At 44.1% G+C, this 23,149-nt stretch overlaps 2 protein-coding genes across 3 annotated transcripts; both read left to right on the top strand.

Moving 5' to 3' along the window:
- The first annotated feature begins 2,182 nt into the window (after window positions 1-2,182).
- LOC130882930 (40S ribosomal protein S15a-like) lies at window positions 2,183-2,585 on the top strand. Its single transcript, XM_057783058.1, has one exon. The coding sequence runs from the start codon at window positions 2,195-2,197 to the stop codon at window positions 2,576-2,578; it is 384 nt and encodes a 127-aa protein (XP_057639041.1). The 5' UTR covers window positions 2,183-2,194; the 3' UTR covers window positions 2,579-2,585.
- Window positions 2,586-8,644: 6,059 nt separating this feature from the next.
- On the top strand, window positions 8,645-20,085 carry Rdh12 (retinol dehydrogenase 12). 2 transcript variants are annotated; one of them, XM_057782962.1, is made up of 7 exons: window positions 8,645-8,740; window positions 10,533-10,651; window positions 11,094-11,249; window positions 12,036-12,140; window positions 12,937-13,146; window positions 17,079-17,268; window positions 19,983-20,085. In XM_057782962.1, exons 1-7 carry the CDS (start codon window positions 8,673-8,675, stop codon window positions 20,083-20,085), a joined length of 951 nt encoding a protein of 316 aa, XP_057638945.1. In that variant the 5' UTR covers window positions 8,645-8,672. The 2 variants fall into 2 exon arrangements, with proteins under 2 accessions (XP_057638945.1, XP_057638946.1); XM_057782963.1 differs by having other exon boundaries at window positions 11,094-11,264; window positions 12,075-12,140.
- Window positions 20,086-23,149: the final 3,064 nt, after the last annotated feature.

Below are 23,149 nucleotides of genomic sequence, written 5' to 3'. Positions count from 1 at the left end.
ATCATGGTGTCAGTTGTGCTGAGGTCTGGGAGTGAATACAGGCACGTGGTGCACATTTCTACATACAGGACAGCAGGACAGTCAGGGAAAAACAGAAACAAAATAAAAAACAAAGAAAGAAACCAAAATAATGGTGGTGTTCCCGGACTGATGACTGGCTAAAGTTTATGATGGTGAGATTAGAAGAGTTAAGGGAAGGGTGTTCTGAAATGCTCTGTGTGGTTTTCTTTTCCCTCAACAGTTCTGTAACATTTCAAAGTAAGATGCTTTACAAAGCAAATTTGATCAGCCATGATGTAGGAAAGGCTGAATATGTTTTCAGTCTCTACAGAAAATCCTGTTTATAAAATAATTATTATTAGAAGAGCTATCAAAGCACCCACCAAAGGATAAGAAAAAGAGCCGCGAAGGAGTACTGCAAACTGGCTTGCTCCCTGGCTCACTCAGCTTGCCTTTTTATACCTCCCAGGACCACCTGCCCAGAGGTGGCACTACACACAGTGGGCTAGCCCCTCCCACATCCGCTGTCAATTATGAAAGTGATTCACGGACTTGCTTGCAGGCCAGTCTGATGAAGGGTTTACTGGATAGTTTTATGTCAACTTGACACAAGCTGATGTTGTCTGAGAGGAGCGAACTTCAATTAAGGAAATGCCTCCAAAAGACTGGGCTGTAGGCAAGCCTGTAGGGCATTTTCTTAATTAGTTATTGATGGGGGAGGTCCCAGCCCCTTATGGGTGGTGCTGTTTCTGGCCTTGTGTTCCTGGGTTCTATAAGAAAGTAGGCTGAGCAAGCCATGGGGAGCAAGTCAATAAGCAGCACCCTTCCATAGCCTCTGCATCAGCTCCTGCCTTCAGATTCCTGCCTGTTTCAGTTCCTGCCCCGACTTCCTTCAATGAACCCTTTCCTCCCCAACTTGCTTTTTGGTCATGGTGTTTCATCACAGCACTAGTAATCGTAAGACAGAGGCATTTCCTCAAATTCACATTTCATCTTCCCAGATGATTCTAGCTTGCGCAAGTTGACATAAAAGCAATCAGCATAACATTCTTTTTTTTAAACCCTTCACATTTATTTATTTATTTATTTTGTATACAATATTCTGTCTGTGTGTATGCCTGCCAGCCAGAAGAAGGCACCAGACCCATTACAGATGGTTGCGAGCCACCATGTGGTTGCTGGGAATTGAACTCAGGACCTTTGGTAGAGCAGGCAATGCTCTTAACCTCTGAGCCATCTCTCCAGCCCCCAGCACAACATTCTTGATCTTGATTCTCTCTCTCTCTCTCTCTCTCTCGTTCGTTCTTTCTTCCTTCCTTCCTTCCTTCCTTCCTTCCTTCCTTCCTTCCTTCCTCTCTCCCTTCCTCCTTCCCTCCCTCTCTTTCTCTCTTTTTTTCTCTCTCACCCTTCCCCACCCCTCCCCCTCTATCTTCTCTCTCTTTTTCTTCTTTTTGAGACACAGTCTGTATGTAGTCCAGGCAGAACTGGAACTCAGTCTTCCTCCCCAAAGCCTCCCAAGTGTAAGATTTCTGATGTGCCAGGTACTTGTGAGTTTTCTCCATATTATTCCCTGATTCTTTAGTTTTCCCCCAAGTGAAAAAATGCATCATTTTAATGTAGTCAATGAGGCATCGCGCTGAAGGACTTTACTGATATCCGTAGACACTCAAGTGGGCAGAATTTTGGACAGCTTTGCCCCCTTCACCTCTGAGTCACACACCATAGTTTGTTCCTTTTCCTTCTTTTCTTTCTTCCTTTCTCACTCCATTTCTGTAGTCCTAGGGATCAAATGTATGGTCTTGTTCAGGCCAAGCAAGCCCCCTGCCAACTGAGCTAACCCCCTAGTTCCTCTATACCATCTTTTTCACTTCGTATTCCCATCCCCAGTGCTCAGTTGTCTGCTTTCTAATTATTCTCTGTAGGAATGGCTTTATCATTTACTTCCTTGAAATCTTTTATGTTGTCCGGGTTGGCTTTGAATTTTCCCTTCAACCTTCTGAGTAACTGAGGCTGTAGGCATAGGCCATGATTCTTAGCTTGGCGTTTGCTTCTGTTGGAACCAAATTCTCGTATGACTCATAAAATTGTGTGAATCTAAAAACCAGAGTGATGAGAAACCTCCTTCAGCCAATGACCTTTAAGAGCCTGGATCAGGCTCTTTCAGCCATGTTCCCGCGCTGCCACCAAAGTGCGCATGAACGTCCTGGCTGATGCTCTCAAGAGCATCAACAATGCAGAGAAGAGAGGCAAATGCCAGGTCCTCATCAGGCCCTGCTCCAAAGTCATCGTTCGGTTCCTAACCGCGATGATGAAGCACGGTTACATGGGTGAATTTGAAATCATTGATGACCACAGAGCTGGGAAGATCATTGTGAACCTCACAGGCAGGTTGAACAAGTGTGGAGTGATAAGCCCTAGATTTGATGTGCAACTCAAAGACCTAGAAAAATGGCAGAACAACCTGCTCCCGTTCTGTCAGTTTGGCTTCATTGTACTGACCGCCTCAGCTGGCATCATGGACCATGAAGAGGCAAGACGAAAGCACACAGGAGGGAAAATCCTGGGATTCTTTTTCTAGAGATGTAAAACATAAACAAAAAAGCCTTCATGGACTGTGCTCAGGGTCAGTCCTTTTGAACCTTTCCAGCAGAATAGCAAATGTCTGGCTCTCCTGGCTGTGCTGACTGGTGACACTTCTTTTGAAGCTACTAAGAAAGTCCTGTGATCATGCCCTTACTTGAGTCCTAGTTGGTGTTTCAGCCGCTATGGTTGCAGTCCAGTGGTGTCCAGCTGTGAGACTTGACATAAATAATGAAAGTATGAAAAAAAAAAGAGCCTGAACCAGCTTAGGGCATGACTTTTTGGGTACCCAGAGAAAACCACCGACCTGCCCAGCACTCATTCTCTCTTTTTCCTGCAGTTGGACTTCTCGTTTCTGTTCCATGAGCTTTCCCCTTTCAATAAAGAATAATGATTGAAATCTTTTGGAGTTAGCTTGAGATTATTTGACTTGTGCCCCCCCCCCTTTTTATGCATTCAGTTACACCAGAGAAAAATTTTCTAGAACTGAGTAAGCTTATTTAGGGTTAGATAACATTATAATGGAGCACTCAGGCTGCAATAAACCATCAGTGTATTGGGGGGGGGGGACGACAATGGTGTGTTTTGAAAATGAAATGAGAATTAACTAAGATATTTTGAAAGAAAAATTTATGACTACAGTAACTATTGCAAGGGTGATGCAAGTTTGAGGTCGGATGGATTATCCCTGGCCAGAGATCTTGCAGAAATGTTTTTTCTCTGTGTGTGCGTAAGAGGTAGATTTTCAAAAGGCTATAGATTTGACAGAATCTTTTGTACACAGCTCTTACTAGCAATTGCATCTGCAAGAGATCCACTCCTTCCTTGGCAACCTTCCACATTTATTTATTTATTTATTTATCCATTATGTTTTGAGACAGGATCTTATTACGTGGCTCAGTGAGGCCTGGAACTCACTGTGTATATCAGACTAACCTTGAGCTTGAGCTGACCCTCCTGCCCCTGCCTCCTGAGTGCTGAGATTGTAGGCCCGATTCTCCATGGTTGGCCCTGCTTAACTTAGTCATTTATGTTTGTCAGAATGGGCACAACAGGACACAACATCTCTATTTTGATCCTGGCAACTTGTATAACTGTAAAGAATAAAATGAGATCATTCTAGAATTTCACATTCTTGGAGAGATTGGTGAAAACTCAACCATATCCACCCCTGCTGCTTGCATACAAACACTGGTAGCAGGTTTTTGTGGAGAGGAAAATATGCAGGTTTGGTTTATATCCCTGAGTGTGGAAGGTTAAAAATGTACTCAAATGAGATATAAGTTAAACTTTTCTGATTGTCTTGAGGAAGAGGTAAATATAAAATATTGTAAAAATATAGTCTATGGAAGCAATGATCAATTTTTGATCAATGCATAGATCCATCATGGATCCAAGGGACTGAACTTGGGTCATGACTGATAAAGACAGGTGGAGGCTGCAGAGAAGGTAGAGGTGAGACAGAAAGGGGTTTAAAGGTTTATTCAGCTAAAGAAGATTGATATGATGCTAGAAAGCCAAAATCAACAAATATATCAATATCCCAAGTCTTCATTCTGAAATATTTTCTGTCTTGGTTTTCCATGGGCAGGCATGTTTCAAAATGTTTGTAAAACTTTAAACTGAAACATACCAAACATTCATAACTTTTGAAGAATTTCATGGTAAATATCCAACTACCACCTACTTTCTATACTAACATTTTTGTATGTTTGATTTACTACATATTTAAAGTAGATATAATAGTGGCATAAGGATGGTTTGGTAGGCAAAGGAGTTTGCTGACCTAAGTTCAATTCCTAGGCCCCTTCTGGTGGAAGGAGAGAACTGTCTCCTGAAAGATGTCTCTGACCTCCACAGACATCCTGAGACAAAATACCCCTCCCACAATAAGTAAGCATAACGTGAAAATTTAAAATAGGTGCAATAAAACATTAGTCTCACTTCCCTCTATTCATCAATCCACAATATTTTATTAATGCACTTAATCTACTTAATACAAATGTAATATGATTTCTGGATTAATGATATTTGTGGCAACTGTTAGGTTTGCTTTAAAAGATTTGTAATATGCTGCTGACATTTTAAAAGATTTATATTAATTTTATGTGTGTAAGAGTTTTGTCTGCCTGTAAGAATGTGTACCATATGCATGCCTGGTGCCCAGGGAGGCCGGAAGAGGACATTGGATCCCCTAGAATTAAAGTTACAAACTGTAGTGAGCCACCATGTTGGGGTTGGAAACTGAACCTGAGCTCTCTGCAGTAAGTTCTCTTAACTGTTGAGTTATCTCTCCAGTCCTGATACTGACTGTTTTTTCAAAGTAAAATGAAGGCATCAATTTACTCTAAAATTTTCAACATGTACATTATTAACTATAGTTCGGCGTTTTATTTAGTTTTTTATTTTTATGTAAAATTTGCATATGATAAAATAGAAAAGTTTTGCCAGGCAGTGGTGGTGCACGCCTTTAATCCCAGCACTCAGAAGGCAGAGGCAGGCGGATCTCTGTGAGTTCGAGACCAGCCTGGTCTACAAGAGCTAGTTCCAGGACAGGCTCCAAAACCACAGAGAAACCCTGTCTCGAAAAACCAAAAAAAAAAAAAAAGTTTTAAATATCTATTTCCATTTTGACCAATGCATAGATTCATCGTGGATCCAAGGGATTGACCTTGGGTCGTCAAGTTTGGTGGCAGGTGCCTTTACCCAGTGAGCCATTTCACTGGCCACTCTAAAGTCCAACCCAAATTTCTACCAAGGTGGAACATTCTTATCATCCAAGAAAGTCATTCATGAGAGGCATGGCTTTAACTTTTTAAAAATTACATTTATTTATTCATTTATATATGCATGTATTTTGTGTATGAGATCACATGACACAGAGAGCGCGTAGAAGTCAGAGGACAATTTTAGGAAGTTGGTTCTCTCCTTCCATCACGTGGATCTCAAGGATTGAATTCAGGTCATCAGGACTGGTTAGCAGGCATTTTCACCTGACGAGTCATTTCATTAGCAGGAGAGGTTCCAGATGCTATAGGTTAATGGAGTGAGCAGTGGTAGACAGAATTGAACTGTGGGGAATAAAGTCTGGAAGGTCAAAATGATTAGTAGGTGACCAGCATCCCAGGCCTGAGAGATAGTAGTCACTTGCTGCAGACTATAAGCAGATTAGCTTGGCTGGACCTGAGCAAAATGCGTAGGATCTAAGTAAAACTTTGCAGCGCTCTGATTGTGTCAATAACACACACAGCAGAGCTGGGCTGTAACTCAGGGTTAGAGAACGCAGTGAGTATGGGCAAAGCTCTGTGTTCACTCTCCAGCATCAGAACCAAAATCGTATACAGGATTCGCCCATAGATCCTACATCCCGAAGGACAGTGCTTCCCAGTAGAGGTGATTGTGCCCTTCAGTGGACGGTTGACAATGTCTGGAGACATTTTTGGTTGTTGAAGGAGTCATGCATAGGCATTTTACTGAATGGAGTCCAGGGATCCTACTAAACACTCCCTAATACACAGAACAGTCCTTGACCTTTTTTTTGTTTTGTTTTGTTTTGAGACAGGGTTTCTCTGTGTAGCTTTGGAACCTGTCCTGGAACTCGCTCTGTAGAACAGGCTGGTCTTGAACTCATAGAGATCCGCCTGCCTCTGCCTTGTGAAAGGTGGGATAAAAAGTGTGCACCACCACTGCCTGGCTAGTCCTTCACCATTTTACAGCCTCACTTGGCACTAGTATCTGCTATAGGTTAAAGGTAGGGGTTGCCATCTATAGGAAAAAGTCAATGGCAGTTAGTGCTCACAGCAAACTTTTTTTTTTTTTTGAGAAAGGCAATATATTATTTTACCTTTTAAGATCAAGAAGAGAATCTGGGGAGATTCAAGGGTTAATAGCATGTCCTGCTATTGCAGAAGATCCTAGCTTAACTCCCAGCACCCATAGTAGGTGACTCACAACCACATGTAAACTCCTGTCCCAGACAGAGTTGAAGCCTGCCCTTGTGGACACCTGCACTCATGGGCACAAATCATCTCCCACACACATCATTTAAAATTTTTTAAAAAGACCAAGAAAGAGGAACAATAACTCACTACTGAATAAAAGAGCTACAAGAAGGTGTGGCGGCACACAGCTTTAGTCACTGGGAGGCAAGGCAGGTGGATCTCTATGAGTTTGAATCTAGCTTGGTCTAAGCCAGTGAGGGTTAGATGGTAAGATCTTGACTCAAAACAAACAACTTCCCCTTGCCCCCCAAAACCCTCCAAACTAAAAACTACCCTTCCATTTTGGTATAATTTTGGGTAGTGATGCAGGCAGAGGCAGTAGATTGCTTATGATTAGAAATGGGGATATGATTGCACAAAGGACCTTTTAGGGAAACTCTCAGGGCAGCACTAGGCTTTCCTTATCTGGATTCCTGGATCCGTACTTTGAGGATGAAGAGAGGGGGATGGGGGGAATGGGAGAAGAAAGAGGTACGCACAGTTTCCCCACTTGCTCTGACCCTGCAGCATCTGTTCTTATGGAATATTCAGGACGGCGATGGCATCAGCTGCAGTCCTGTGACTCCATCTGCCAAATCCCCAGCAAAGGTCACACCAGAGAACAGCTCCCCAGCTCTGTTTGGAGAGCATGACCCTCACAGGCCCCATGGCTGTGTCATCCCACGCAACCGGCTGACCTGTGAATCACATGGGGTGAGTGGGACAGAGTGAGGCTCGCGAGTGATTATCACTCCCACTGGATAAGTGAGTAAACTGAGGCAGCAGAGACACTTTGTAACTAACCCAGGACCATAGAGTTTGTAGGTCAGTGACCTGGGATTTGAGCCAAGAAGTCTAGCTCGAAAGAACTTAAACACTCTACACTTCCCTTAACATGACATTGGGCGTGTCAACTTCGTGGAAGGGTAACACAGAGCATGCACACAAACTACCCAAATCACAAGCGTCTGACTCCGTGAATTTTCACAGTGAGCACACTTATGTACTAGTGCACAGATCAAAGAATAGAACACTAGCAGTTCCACGGGACCTTCAGCCACCTCCTCTTCAGATTATTTCTTCAATTTATTTTTAACTTTTCCTTAGATACTTGGGCATGTATGTGAGCGCAGAAATACAAATGCCACACGTGTGTGCAGGGCATGGGATAACTCTTGGGCATCGGCTTGTGGGACCTGGGAGTCAAACTCAGGTCATCGAGCCTGTGTGTTTTTGCTGATACCTGCTGAGCCATTTTCCCTGGCCTATTTATTGATGCTGGGGTTTGTGAGTACATGCATATGGAAGCTAGAAGACAATTTCCCAGGAGCCAGCTCTCTCTTTTAGCCTTCTCTTTGAGGCAAGGTACCTCTTGATTCTGGGTACCTTCCAGTTCCTTCAGGCTCCCCGGCCCCTGAGCGTCCAGCTTCCATTTTGCACTAGTATTACTGTGATTACAGTTGGGAACCACCTCTTCTGGCTGAAGCCACCACATCTGGCTTCTACATGAGTTTTGGGGATTGAACTCAGGTCCGCCAGCTTGCTTGGAAAGTGCTTTATCCACTAAGCCTTCTCCCTGACCCTCACTCACTCTTCTACTTTAGATCACACATATTTCAAGCGTCGTTAGGTCTTTTTTTTTTTTTTTTTTTTTTTTTTTTTGACACAGGGTCTTGCATATTGTTTAGGCTGGCCTTGAACTTGTTTGTCGGCTCGTGTGATCATCTTGCTTCACCCTGCCAAATTGAATTATAAAAGTGTGTCACTATGAGTACCTTTTATGAAGTCTGCTGATAAAGTTAAACGTATTCTGTCTTGATGTTACAGTGGCTGGGGAATCTCCAGTTTCACCAAATTCTCTCTGCCAGTAAAAGCACTAATCTTCCCTTAAGCCCCACCCCTGCAGAACTACATCTCCCAGGAGGCTGTGCTCTGAAGTCTCTCGGATTTAAGTAAGATTCTGAGCTCGGTTTAAGCCAGCCTGTTGCAGAGTGCTCTGGAGTGAGAGGAGCTAAGAGTCAGCAGAAACTGCCAGGAGTTGGAGCCAGAGAAGGATCCCGAGGACAGGTTGAGGGTGGAGCTGGAGCAGCAGCCGCCAAGGAGGTTGACAAGATGCTGGTTATCTTGGGACTGTTCGTGTCTTTCCTCTCGATTTTGTACCTGACAGCTCCATCCATCAGGTTTGTCTTAATCCAGAAACTCAGCAATACTTTACAAAGCCCTGCAGTGGTAGCCACCTGCGACTGCTAAAGGAGAAAAGGGGAGACGGTGAAAGAGAGATTAGAACAGTAAAAGCAGGAAAGGAGGGATTATGGAAGCTAGGTGGAAATTGAGAAGGAAGCACCTGGGTGGGCGGAGGTGGGGCTGATTCGTATTCTGACGCTAAGGGAAGGCTGAAGGGACGGGTGTCCTGAACTTTCATTTAACCCCTTTAGGTTTCTCTGACACTTTCCCTTTCTTTTCTGACCTTAGGTAAGGTAGGGTGTCACCAGGGCGTCTTTGTCGAGGAACGCATTGTCCAGCAGTAGGCACTCTGGGAAGGAAACAAACTCGCTTCCCCGTGATACTTCTCTCACTAAATGTTTTGGAAATAGCCCTTTCACTGGGGATTTCTGGAGGTGCAAAAGAAAGGGCTATTCTGAGTAGAGAATTAAAAATTTGCGGATGATTAAGAAGGTAGATAGAAGCCAGGCGTGGTTGTGCTTGTCTTTAATCCCAGCACTTGGGAGACCGAGGCAGCTGGATCTCTGAGTTAGAGTCCAGTCTGGTCTATAGAGTGAGTGACTTCCAAGACAGTAAGGGCTAAATAGAGAGACCCTGTCTTGAGTCCCCATCCTCTCCTCCCGCCCCTGCTGCCAAAAAAATAAAGGTTAGATAGACATATTAGGGACAGGGTGTTGGAGTGTTATACTCAATCATGGATATGTTTAGAAATGATTTGAACAACTTTGGTTTCATTTTCTGCTTTGCAATGTAGGAATAATACTGAAATGGCTGGGGAATTAATATAAATTACATAAGGAAGTATAGTATGTGTGGACAGTATCTAGCTTGGGAAAGATAGTGAGTGTAGAGATGGTCTATCCTGGGGTAGACAGTGAGTGTAGAAAGTGTCTAGCTTGGGATAGATATCAAGTGTGAAAAGTCTAGCCTGGGGTGGACAGTGAGTGTAGAAAGTGTCTAGCCCAGTGTCTGTCAGCCAGTGATGTTCAGAAAGTATTCTAGACTCTGTGGTCTTGTTTTTAGTAAGAAAGTTTTCTCTGCATGCCAATGGCCTGAATAAAATCCCTAACCCAGTGGCTGAAAGTCTCTCAGGATGCTCTACCGTCTACAACTGAAGAGACAACTGAGGGGTGATACATGTGTCAGCTCAGATGCTGTCCACCAGTTCCTCTGCTGACTATTGGAGCCCTAGGGCTCAGGGCCATTGATTCCACTAGTGTTCATCACTCGTGTGTTTCCAGTGTGGGTCAGAGGAGGAGGCTGACCTATGGGAATCTAGAGATTAGACTGTTAGCTTTGTTACCCGACAAGGAATAGCTCCATTGGCCCTGGCTCAGGAGCATTTTCTCTGCTTGTTCAGGACACATGACCTTCCTCTCTATGCCTCTGAGCTGGCCACTATCCTGGCCAATCAAACAGTGGCCCATGCAAACTAACTTCTTTGCTTGCTTGCTTGTTTGTTTTTTGTTTTTTGAGACAGGGTTTCTCTGTGTAGCCTTGGCTGTCCTGGAACTAGCTCTGTAGATCAGGCTGACCTGGAACTCACAGAAATCTACCTGCCCTCTGCCTCCCAAGTGTGGGATTAAATGTGTGCACTATCACTGCCTGGCTCAAATGAACTTTTTAAGATGATGACATTTTATGACACCAATTTAAAGCCCTCCCTCTTTGTAGTTATGTGGTCTTGTTTTATGCATCTCAGCATGAGTTTGGGAGACTGGTGTATGATTTTTCTCCCTTTGGGCACAGGAAGTTCTTTGCTGGTGGAGTTTGTACAACGAGTGTGCAGATTCCCGGAAAGGTAGTGGTCATCACAGGTGCCAACACAGGCATTGGCAAGGAGACGGCCAGAGAGCTCGCACGAAGAGGTGAGTCCTTCCCTGTCTGTTTCCCCGGGGCCACACCTCCTGCCCTCTTCACCAGGGTCCTGCCTGAATTTCCTTGTCTTTCTTTCTGGGCTTGGAGGCAGTGATGGGAATTTAAGGACACTGGAATCCAACTCTAATGTGGCACTAATTCATTCTGGCTTTCCTCATAGCTCCCTTCTTTCCCGTACCTTCTCTACTTCAGGGAGTAAGGGGAATGATGTCTCTGGGTAATAGTGGTCAAGTCAGTTATTTTAAGGTAGATACTAAGCAGGATGAAATACCAGAGTGCAAGATGAGGGTTCTCAGCTGCACTGTGAGAAGCTGGAAGTGGCAGTATGGCCGTTCCACCGCCATAGGGACAGATATGAGTATGCTCTACCCATCAGCTGCAAGCTCACTTCCTGTACCTCTGCACACGTTGCCCGTTCTGTCTTGGCCCCAGGAGCACGAGTATACATTGCCTGTCGAGATGTACTAAAGGGAGAGTCTGCTGCTAGTGACATCCGAGCAGATACCAAGAACTCCCAGGTGCTGGTGTGGAAATTGGACCTATCTGACACCAAATCCATCCGAGCCTTTGCTGAACGCTTCCTGGCAGGTAAGGTTCCAGCAAGTAGCCAGGAAAGCAGGAAACTGAACAACGTAGGGATGACTGCCCCACCCAGAACTATCTATGGCCCTTGCATCATACCCATGATCCCACTGGACAGGTTCAGCCACATAAACCAGCAGGACAGGGAATTGGCAGAGGGATGGCAGGGGGACAAGCTGGGCAGGATCTTTATCAACATTTTTGCTCCACAGTGGGAATCTTGGAGGTTTCATCTCCATGTCTGAGCTTGTACCTTGGCGTGAGGTGTGGCCCTGGTACTGTTCTTTCCTTTCATCCAGAAAGTCAACCTTCTGTGGCTACAGGCACTAGATGAGTGTGTGCCATTGTCAAAATGCTCCCATGTCTTGGGAAATTACCGGCATCTACCAAGGACTACAGGTCCTTGAGGGACAAGGTCTAGATGTGCCTTGTTTTGCCAAGTCTTCCCAGGGCCCATCAATGTGGGCCTGCTCCAGAGCTGGTGATTAGTATACATTGGCCATGTGAATGAACAAGTGGTGTCCAGGAAGATATCAACAAGTAAAATCAGAAACCCAATGACAATGGTGATTCTATGTCACCCAGACAGGTCCAAATGGGGGAGTAGTTATTGACTTCTGAGGCAACATCTTATCTTAGGAGACAGGAGAAAGATGAGTGGTGAGTGATAACCTTGCCTAACAAAGAGTAGTCGCCGACGAAAGCAGGGAGGAGGGTGCAACACTTGAGATGGTGACAGGTGGCTAGAGGTTGCATTGCCAGCTGAAGGATCTCCCTGATTGTACTCAACAGAGGAAAAGAAGCTCCATATTTTGATCAACAATGCGGGAGTGATGATGTACCCCTATGCTAAGACAACAGATGGCTTTGAAACCCACTTTGGAGTCAACCACCTGGGTAAGTATCTTTGTGTGGTTAAAGGTGAGCTATGACCCACCTTGACCTCTCAGGAAGATGCCTCTGCCCAGTGCTCAGGATCTCCACTGATCCTCATAGAGCCTCTTAGGATCCTCATAGGATCCCTCACCACAAGACACATTGCTCGTTTGCGCTTTTTTAAGCAGTCAAAAATGTGACTCTGTGTTTCTATTCAGAAGCCCCCATCTCAGAAAATACTAGGGAGAAAAATGCCATTCTTAGATGGGGTAGTGGCAACGTGGGGCTTGCTGGACAGAGCCAACCTGTGGGTATTCAGGATCTGGATTTGGCAGGGAAAGTGACATCCACACGAGAACCAGAGAAAGCCTTGGGCTGGTATGTGGGGGTAAGTGGACCTTGCGAACTTGATACACAAGATAGATTGGTGTTCAGAGTTCAAGGTTAATGCTCTAGTCACGGGAGCATGTGGCATATCCTAAGCGAATGTTATTTTCGCTGACTATTATAGCTTTCTTTCTGTATGAGTGTATGAGAACCCACAGTTATGCAGAGAAATTGGAGACAAGCAGATGGGAATATAAACAATAGGTACAAAAATCTAGATTAAATATCATTGATGCAGTCTAACTTTGGCCCTTGCTTTGGAGTATTGACTAACTTAAAGGAAGTGACCATTTAGCATGGAGTGATTCAGGCTTTATTCACACGCAGAAGACAGTGAGCCAGTATGAAAATTCTCTCTTCTGTTCCCATACCCTGAGCCTGAGCCTAGAGACATTCTACCCTTGGGTTTTCCTTTTGGATTTCTTTGTAGGCCATTTTCTTCTTACATACCTGCTTTTGGGGCGGCTGAAGGAGTCTGCTCCCGCACGGGTAGTAAACCTATCCTCAGTGGCCCACCTTGGTGGCAAGATCCGTTTCCATGACCTCCAGGGAGAGAAGCGCTACTGCCGTTTTTTCGCTTATTGTCACAGCAAGCTGGCCAATGTACTTTTCACCCGAGAGCTGGCCAGGAGGCTCCAAGGTACGTGTGGGGAAATAATAAAGTATTTTATCATTTAAATAATAAAAACAGGACCCTTAGTCCAGATTATAGGTTCATAGAAACTTCTGGAACCAGGATGTTGAACATACGTATTTTAGTACTATTCTGCATGGTTTGGAGAATGATCTTTGATAGCTGTGCTTTTTGTTTTGAATGAGTAAGTTTATTAAATATGTAGGAAGCAAAAATAAAAGAATAAAGAGTAGTAACAGAGAGAACAGTGGACAGATACTAAAACACCAGATTGGGCACTAACAACAGCTAGCAGAGACTCTTGCCCAGTTGAGAGAGCAAATAAAAGGGAATGTCAGGGTCTTCTAAACACCTAGCAGAAACTAACTGAGGAAGCCCCATTGTGGCAGTCAGTCAGAGTCCTGATTGAGAGTTCTAGATAGAGCATAAAACTGTTTCTCAGCAAATGAGCAAATAGCTCCAGATAAACAGAACATTACCAAAGCAGGCACCTACAACATCCAGCAGAAACCGAGTATTGAAATTGAAGCAGTCAGCCGGAATCCTCCGTTGAGCTTTTTCTCCACGGGTGAGCCTCCTGTAGCTGGACTTTAACTCCCTGCTCCTATTCCAGGCATTTTAACGTTACAGGATAGACAATGAATAACCTTGGTTGGGAACCGCTTCCCTTCTAGCTGCTCTCAAGAACACATTTTAGCTGCTTGCCGTTTTTCCGTCTTCCCATGACAGAGCCAGGAGCCATCCTCACCTAGGAAAGAACAGGGCAGGTTGGAAGATGTTTGACATAAATATGCTTCAGTGTGAAGCGGGGCAACTCCATTTCCAGAGCTTCCCAGTGAGTTCCAACAGAACATAAACATTTTCCGGTACCATGTACCTTACAAGAAGGACCATGGTGTGGCCAGGAGACTGAGGTTACTGACAGAATGGAGTTGCTGTCCCTCAGGGAGTCCTGGGCTGAAGAGGTTGGAACTCTGGAAAGTTGCCTTATGTTGGCTGCCTCTTTGCCTCCGATTATTTTGTTTTATTTATTTATTTATTTTTACAACAAACCTTTGTAACAGTCGGAGTAGGTTTAGAGTATTCCCATTTTATAGGTCAGAACTGAAATCCATGGAAACAGCTAGCTCAAGATCATACGATAAATGGGGGCATCAGACGACCCCAGGGATTACTTCTGTAGTTCATAGAGAGCCAGAACTGGGACGTGGGCTCTCCGCTCTAAGCTCTTCCTCCCGTGTACCTTACACTGGGTTCCCCTAAGCTTCTGTCAGGGAGATAGGGCTGGATTCCAGGCTCCTGGGTCTGAGTTCTTACCCTTCCGCATACTAAACTACTTGTGCATATGTAGACATGTTCCTTTAACTTCCCCGACTGCCCCGTCAGCTATAAAATGAGACCTTAATCTTTAATAATTAATAATTTAATAATTCTGCTTTTCCCTGGGGTCTAGATAATCCGTGGGTCCTGATCTCTCTGAGTTTAGGGGACTGTTTGCTATTGTGAATAATTCAGAATCTGGGAAGAATGTCAGTATCAGAATGTCAGAGCAGGAGAATAAGATAATCGTGGCAATACATAGTAATGACAGGGAACTTTGCGTGCCAGGCACTGTATAAGCCTCCAACTGTTCTTATGAGATAAGCATTATTATTTTCCTCTATCTATGAATGAAGAGAAAGCACAGCTGTATTAAGGAATTTGCTCAAGTACGTCTCCCAGCTGAGACAGTCTTCACTGAAGAATCCAGCAGTGGGAGTCACTCTCCAAGTGGGGCATCAGACCTTGGCAATTTATTTAGTTGCTCCGTGTCTCCATTTTCTTAGCTGTACATAGGCATCTTAATGCTACCTACTGCTGCATAAGCCTCTTTTCAGAGCTAAGACATGACCGGCCTCTGTCCCCTGCTCTCCAAGTCCCCTGCCTCTGATTAGTTGAGTGAGAAGTGCTGTTCCAAAAAAGGAGAAGGAAAAGGGAGGCACAGGATTGCCTGACCTTGGGGTCACACCTGTGCAGGGTAGAGCAGGTGTGAGAAGAAGCGACAACCTCTCAGCATCAGGCGGTCAAGAGTTTTGGCCGGGCCTTTGGAGACATTCTGAGGTAGTGAGGAGCCGGGTGAGAAGCACAGACTCTGTGTTGAAATGAAGTACTAAGGCACATAAGGACTTGGCCCATAACCCTTCCCTACAATGTTCTGCAGGTCAGTTGAGAAGGAGGTTTCTTTGACAAGTCACAATTATGGATCCTGATGATAGTCCATACCAAATCAGTGTATTCTTTTCAACAACTTATTTCCCCAAAGGGAATACCTTCTCAACCAATCAAGGCTGCATGTACAACCAGATTTATCACCCACATATTAACAATAATGGCATCATTTGTCTCAGTATTCTGAGGTTACAGCAGTCTCCTGCTTGAATTATTTCCTAAATTACCTTATCTGTTATATCCACTGCTAAGTGAACCAAACGTGCCTGCCCCACCTTGTGCCAGAGAGTGTATAAATCTACAAAACAGAGAGCGCTACGGGCGAGAGCACATCCAAGGAACAGATTCTAGAAAGATGCCGTGCAATGCTGCCCTGAATGCAGGAGAACCTGCATTGTAACTGGAATGGAGTCCAAATTGCTGTTCCTGCATTGATTTTCTTATCCAGTTGTTCCCTGTCAGGCCTCACCTTTATTTTATTTTCTTCCAGCTTTGGACAATAACTACTTTCTAAAATAGTTACAAGTTGCCCAAGATTGATGAGTTTTTTTAATAGAATGTATCTATTATGTGGACAAGATTTTCACTTTAACTTGGTTGTGAAAGATACCCTGCTGTCGCATCAAAGAAAGGAACAATATTCTAGCTTCATCTGTTCCTATTTAAGGTGTCCACTGTTAGAGATGTACTTTATGTTCATAACTGATATGGCCAGAGAACCAGTATTGAATTTATAGCATCGTCAGAAGCAAAAATGTGATATAAGTTACTTGCGTCAGTGAAGGAATGGCCTGCTCTTTACAAAGCAGAAATTGAAAATCAAACACCCTTTGTATTCCAAATTAGAATCTCAAAACTTTTGTAGTTTTCATTAAATTGCCGGGAGGCTTGGAGTTGTTAGTCCATCTTCCAGCATACGGTTAAATGTCTCAGTGAATAACTGATACAAGCCATCAGTGGCTGATTGATCCAATGATAACTCCACTAGTAACTGATTTATTTTCCTTCAATAAGTTGTTTATATTTTTATTTTATATGCATTGGTGTTTTTCCTGCATGTATATCTGGGTAAGGGTGTCAGGTCCCCTGGAACTGAAGTTACAGACAGCTGTGAGCTGCCATATGGGTGCTGGGAATTGAACCTGGGTCCTCTGGAAGGGCAGTCAATGCTCCTAACCACTGAGCCATCTGTCTAGCTCCCTTCCTTCACTAAGTTGTGTAAATCAAAAAACTAAAAGAAATGAAACCACACAGGTAAAATGCACAATGCATACTGAACGTAAACAGTACTGAAAATGAGATGGTATGGGAGTTGTGTTGGGAGCAACTTAATGTCCCATAATTCCCACCAACATCCTTCCATCCACACCTCATGAATGTGCTTCCCCAGCTAGTCTCTATCCTCAACCTTTCAAACAGGTTGTTGTCCCCCATAGAAATGGCAAAGATACTGTTATTAATGATTAATACTTCCATTTCCCACATGTTTTTATTAGTAGTATGTAAGCCTCCATATAAGATAACATTGAACTAGGACTCTTCTTTAGGAGCATAGAAAGCTGAGAAAGCTATGTAGATCTTTCTCAAAGAGATCAGTTCATTACTGGGCAGAGTGAGTAGACCCTTTTGAAACCTAGACTTGTGTTTCCCAAGTCCCCTCTTGTCATTTGGGTATTTTGCCACAGGGCTCAGAGCATGTCCTTGGCCTTACTGTGTCTTCTTTGTCCTAGGAACCGGGGTCACCGCCTACGCGGTACACCCAGGTATCGTCATGTCTGAGATCGTCAGACACTCCTTCCTACTGTGCTTGTTGTGGCGGCTTTTCTCACCCTTCTTCAAGTCCACCCGGCAGGGAGCTCAGACCAGCCTGCACTGCGCCCTGGCAGAGGGCCTGGAGCCCCTGAGCGGCAAGTACTTCCGGTACGGGTTGGCACTCTACTACTGGTGTGTCTGTGAATCACGGAACTTTGCATTGGTCAGATCCTTGGTGCTGGATGATGGAATCCAGGCTTGGGTAGGGTCAGTTTTATTTCAGTGTGCCAGGTTTCTGTGAGCATCTTTTGAATTTGAGTACCACATGTAAACATAACTCCACGTGCAGTCAGAGCTTGCAAATGAGAAGTCCAAGCTAAAGTCCCCTACCCATTCCGTGAATTAATCCAGCCCAGTCTGGTCTACTGTTGGTTGCTAAGCAACATGCCATTTGTTAAGTGGAGCTCTGAGAGTACCGTTAGTGTCTGTGGTAAGGGAATGGATAAATGGTAGCAGCCAATGTAATGTAGCTTGAGTTCTTGGCATGTGTTTGACCCTCAGCTATGTGTGTTATGTGTATCAGATCATACAGTCATCTCAGCTGTCCTCAAACTCAAGAGTTCCAACTGTCTCTGCCTCTGCTTCCCAAGTGCTAGGATTAGTGGAGTGTGCCGTGACCAGCTCTTGATTTAGCTTAGAGGCATTTTCTCACTACGAAGTCCAGTCTGACCTCAGATTTATGATTTTCTGTTTCAGTCTTCTGAGTGCTGGGTTATAGCTATGTCTCAGCATGCCTAGTTTCCTTTTGTCCTCTAAGTGTGGCCATTAGAAAATCTGAATTATGCATGTGGCTCATATTTTTGGTTTGCATCCTTTTGCTGTTGTTGTTTGGAGCGGGGCAAGGTTTCTCTGTGTAGTCCTGGTTGTCCTGAAACTTACTCTGTAGACCAGGCAGGCTTCAACTCACAGAGCTCCCCTCTGCTTCCCAAGAGCTGGGATTAAAGGTGTACACTCTACTGCCTGGTATGCATCCTCTTTTTATTGAACAAATCTACCCCCACAATCTGAGTGTTACTGCCTTATGAATGTGACAGATATTATATAGTCATTTAATATAATTTCAGATAATGTTTAATTAATAAGGGATTTTCATAATACAACATGAGAAAACAAACAAACAAACAAAAAACAGAATACAAAACTATAGGGGCTGAGATATGACCCAGCAGCTGAGGGTTCTTTCTGCTCTTGCAGAGGACGGCAGTTCGGCTCTCAGTGCCACATTGACTGTGACTTCAGCTCCAGGGGACTGATGCCCTCTTCTGGCCTCCACAGGCACTCACTCACATGCACAAGCTCTCACACAGACACACGTGGATACAGAGAATGAAAGCAAAATCTTTTTAAAAGACCATGTGAATGTTGTTACAAATACATAGTGACTATTCTAGAAAAACCTAGGGAGATGAGGAAGTGCCAGACAAAATATGAAAGAGGCTTACAACTTCTTATTCTAGCTGTTTCCTTATTATTTAAAATGTTTTGGATGATCTCACATATATTTGCTATCTATATAATTAAGATATATTTTAACAACAAAAAAAGACTTCTTCCCCAAACTAAATAAAACATGGTCTCACTTTTGTATAAAAGCAAAAATCCACATAAACTTACACACACACACACACACACACACATATATCTTACATATGCATAAACAAATAAGGTTGGAATAGAAGGCCAGCCAAATGATAGGCTTTTTTAAAAAAAAAAATCAGAATTATATTTTCCAAACATCACATAGAAGTGTCGTAATTATGAGAACTAGAACTCCAGTGGGGCGGTCTATCTCCCTGTCACTATTCTCCCCATCCTTGGTCCGTCTGCTCACTCTAAAACAGGTCAGTACTTACGTAGTTTTCCCTGGGCACAAGTGATTTTGGATGGAATTCAGAGTTTCTCTAAATTTAGTACGAAAGCCACTGCAGTGTTATCTGTGACTTTGCCACCACAGGTTACAGGTATTCTCTTATCACATTGAATTATTGAAGGTATTTTATAATGCCTCTTTGGCTCACAAATACTTCGAAATAGTTGGGTATCAGTTCTGGTATCGCATCTTGCTGTAGGCCATACTAACAAAAAGCTTATGCATTACTATTTCAAAATTTGTTTTATATTTTTATATATGCATATGTGCTTATGTATTTAAGATTTTTACGTTTATGTGCATCTGTGTGAGTGTATATGCATGCGTGTGAGGATGCCCATGGAGGCAAGAATGGATGTTGGATCCTCTGGATCTGGAGTTGCAGGTGGCAGTGAGCAGCCTGACATGGTGCTGGGACACAAACCTGGATCTTCTAGAAGGGCAGCAAACATGCTTTGCTACCAACTCATTTCTTCAGCCCCTATATTCTGGTTTTTCAAGACAGGACCTCACTGTAGTTCAGGATAGCCTCAAAGTCACTCTGTAGCCAAGGGTGACCTTAATCTTCCAATCTTCTTGCCTCTGCTTCTCAAGGGCTAGGATTTTTTTTAAAATTTTTTTATGTTTTATTTAACATTATTTTATGTGCATTGGTGTGAAGGTGTCAGATCCCCTGCAACTGGACAGTTGTGAGCTGCCATGTGGGTGCTGGGAATTGAACCCGGGTCCTCTGGAAGAGCAGTCAGTGCTCTTAACCACTGAGCCATCCCTCCAGCCCCAAGGGGCTAGAATTATTTATGCTGCACCCTGACCCTGGAATACTTTAAAATTCATTTCAGTGTAGTTTCCTTAAGTCCAGTGCACATATTGTATATAACTAGAAATCTATTCTGAGAAATGTGTTCTGAGATTGTCAGTTTTCATTCTAATGTTCACTCTCTGTGTCTGCCAGTGACTGCAAGAGGACCTGGGTGTCCCCAAGGGCCCGGAATAAGAAGACAGCTGAGCGTCTGTGGAATGTCAGTTGTGAGCTTCTAGGAATCCAGTGGGACTAGCTGGCTGGGAGACTATGGCCTTTTCAGGCCCAATCCATGTCGTAATGAAAGGGGACCAAAGACAAGCACAGCCAGAAAGGATTATCCTTCTAGCCTGCTGCAGCTGTGACTCCTGCCTACTCTGAACCTTCTAGGATCCTTTATACATACGACGTTTTTGTGAGGCAGGGTCATAGCCCACAATGATATTCACACCTACAGACCATTCTTCTCAAAGACTTAGAGAACCCACAACCCTCTGGGGCAAGAGGTCTACGTAGGTGCCAGGCTGGACATAGGGGTAGAAGAGGAACCTAGGAAATGAGGTCCGTTTCCTCACCAGCATCATAAACACTAGCCTACAGGTTCACGGGAGCACTAGCATTGCACATGTCTATGAACTATAGGCTCAGATTCTAGATTGGCCTCTTTTCTCTATGAAATGAAATGCTAGTCACACCCCTGAAGTCTGGACCAAGTAAGGAAGAAGTAGCTCACTTTGGCCGAGCTTCATTTCTTCCTTTGAATGTCCTGGAGCCTTTGCATGAAGCTGAGCACATTTTCCACCATGTAGATCCCCTCCCCCACTAGACCGTTCTCTTTACCTCAGTTTTCAGAGAAATAAAGATTTATGTTCATCTCATTGTCTTATGTGTTTTCTCAGGGAGAAATGGAAGAAAGGAAATCGGCTTGTCAGTCCAGTGAGTCCATATGTCCTCTTACTGAGCCACTCACCCATACATCCAGAACTTTCTTAGAGTACTGTGTCTGGGTACGGTGTAAGCTGGGCAAGCTAGCAAGCATTCAACTCAGGTTTCTTTCAATGCCTGTATTTTATTATGTGAGAAGTAAGAGGTGTGGCTTAAAACACAGAGCCATTCAGCTCCACCACAGATTATAATCAGATAAATTTGACATATAGATACAAAAAAGCAAGCTCCAATCTGTTTCTCTAAATGTATGGCTCTCATCCCCTCTGGTTCCCCTCTTCTTCTGTGTTGTGGCCCTCATGACCTCCTTGCTGAAGGTCATCCAGAAGAGGTAGGCAGATGTGGCCAATGTTACAACCCATTGGCTCAAGAAGTCATGTTTATTGATTCTAGATCTGAAGGGCATCTGGCGATAAATAGTCTCTTTTCCTTAATGTAACATAGCCTTAAAATTTCATAAGTGTTTATTAACTGTACAAAATAATGGTTTTATTTATGACATGTTCACACATGTGTATGAGATACTTTGATCATATTTATCCGCATTATCCACACTTACCTTCTTGCCCCTGGAAGTAGCCTTTAAAATCTTTCATTTATTAATTCTCTATCTCTCTGTGTAATGTGAGTGTGTGTGTGCACAAGTGTTTGTTTGTGTGTGTGAGTATGTGCACGTGGGTTTTGCAAGTGAGTGTGTGTTTGTGGAGTGTAAGTGTGTGTGCATGTGTGTGTTTGCATGTGTGCGAGTGTTTGTGTGTGATACTGAACTCAGGGCTTTGAGCATTCTAAGCCAGAGTGTAAACAAGGTCAAGACAAGACAGAAGAGACAGAGTACTTAGTGCACTGCATTGATGATGACCCTGAATGTCCTCTCAGTGCTGGGAACAGGAACAGAGACTGAGAATTCATGGAAGGTAAGAGACAGGCACACCCAACTACTCTGTGCAGTGGAGCATGCCATGAGAGCAGTGAGTGTGTGTGTGTGTGTGTGTGTGTGTGTGTGTGATGGTTCACATGTGAGATCTAAAAGATACAGTGGGAACAGGGATGCAGGGACAAGCCTGAGGTGGGGTTCACATATATAACAGAGGGGTTAAATAGATGCAGAAGGGGCAAAGCCATGTGTGGGCTGCAGGAAGCTTGCTGCTCTCTGGCTTCCCCACCCAGGGCATCATACTCAGATTGAAATTGGCATTAGATGCTGGAACAGAAATTATGTTTGCAAATGGCCACACGAAGTTTGGAGCTGACTTTGCAAGGTAGTTCTCCCTCCATTTCAGACCCAATCGTGTTTGTCCCAAAGTTTCCCCTAAAACTCACCGTCCAGGACAGACTGGCCTCGTGTCAAGGAGAAAAGACGACAACAAAAACAGCCCAAGGAAAACATGATGCCCCTGAGAACAGAAGGGCGAGTCAGCTAACAAGACACTGTGCCCTTGAGAACAGCTGGAAGGCAATCTAGAATATAAAAATGCTTGTGGGAACAGCTGATTGGAAGTCTCACCTGAAAGGAAGGCATTCTGCTTGGGACCTTGGTGTAAATCAGAGACTTCGGCTGACTATTTTCTTGAGCTATTCTGCCAGGTGGTGGAAGAGCCTAATCTGATGTTATGACATGCCATTTTTCTTTAACTTTTTGTTTGCTGTATATTTAACATTCTTACTCACTTGAAACCGAAAGGCTATCATGGATCATTCCTTAGATGTAGCAGATGCCGGGCTCCATCATTTCCCCTGCTGTTCCTGTGCTCCTTTGAGCCAGAGCCTCCCTCAGCAATAAGCCTCTAGGCTACACGTCACCTCTCTACAGCTTCCTCCCAGCATCCAAAATATTGTCCAGTGTAGGACAAGGAGGAAGTGTCAGCCTTGGCTTTTTCCAGAAGAGACTTTCCCAGAATTAATAATCAAGTGACCCAAAGTCTTGATCCCACATCAATAATGCTGTTATCAGTGGTGGAGACCTGTCCATCTTGGCACTCCCCTGTGACCACAGAGAAGGCTTTCTCCTTTGGCTTCCTTGTGTTTGGATATAGACATGGCATCCTGTCTTGGCAGAGGGCTCCCTGGAGCCTGGGAAACTAGATCCTAGATGAGAAGGCCTCAGGGGTGACAGTACTCCCCATTTCTTTGCAACTGTTCCAGTTCCCTTGCCTTCATTACTCCTGGATCCTCTGAGTCTCTGACACCCTTAGCCAGGCTAGCTGACTACTACAAATCTTTTTTCCCTTAGCTTACCTGACAGACTGTCCTAGATTTCTTTAAAATAACACCCAGAAAAATAGGAGAAAAGGAATCCGAAGAGACATACACAAGTGAGAAAGCATGTCAGTGTGCCGAAATGATGACCGACAGCCACAGGTGATCTTGGCTGTCAC

Source organism: Chionomys nivalis, chromosome 10 (genome assembly GCF_950005125.1).
Source record: "Chionomys nivalis chromosome 10, mChiNiv1.1, whole genome shotgun sequence".
Taxonomy (NCBI): domain Eukaryota; kingdom Metazoa; phylum Chordata; class Mammalia; order Rodentia; family Cricetidae; genus Chionomys; species Chionomys nivalis.
The sequence above is the reverse complement of the archived record's forward strand: the minus strand, read 5'-3'. Positions and strand labels throughout refer to the sequence as shown.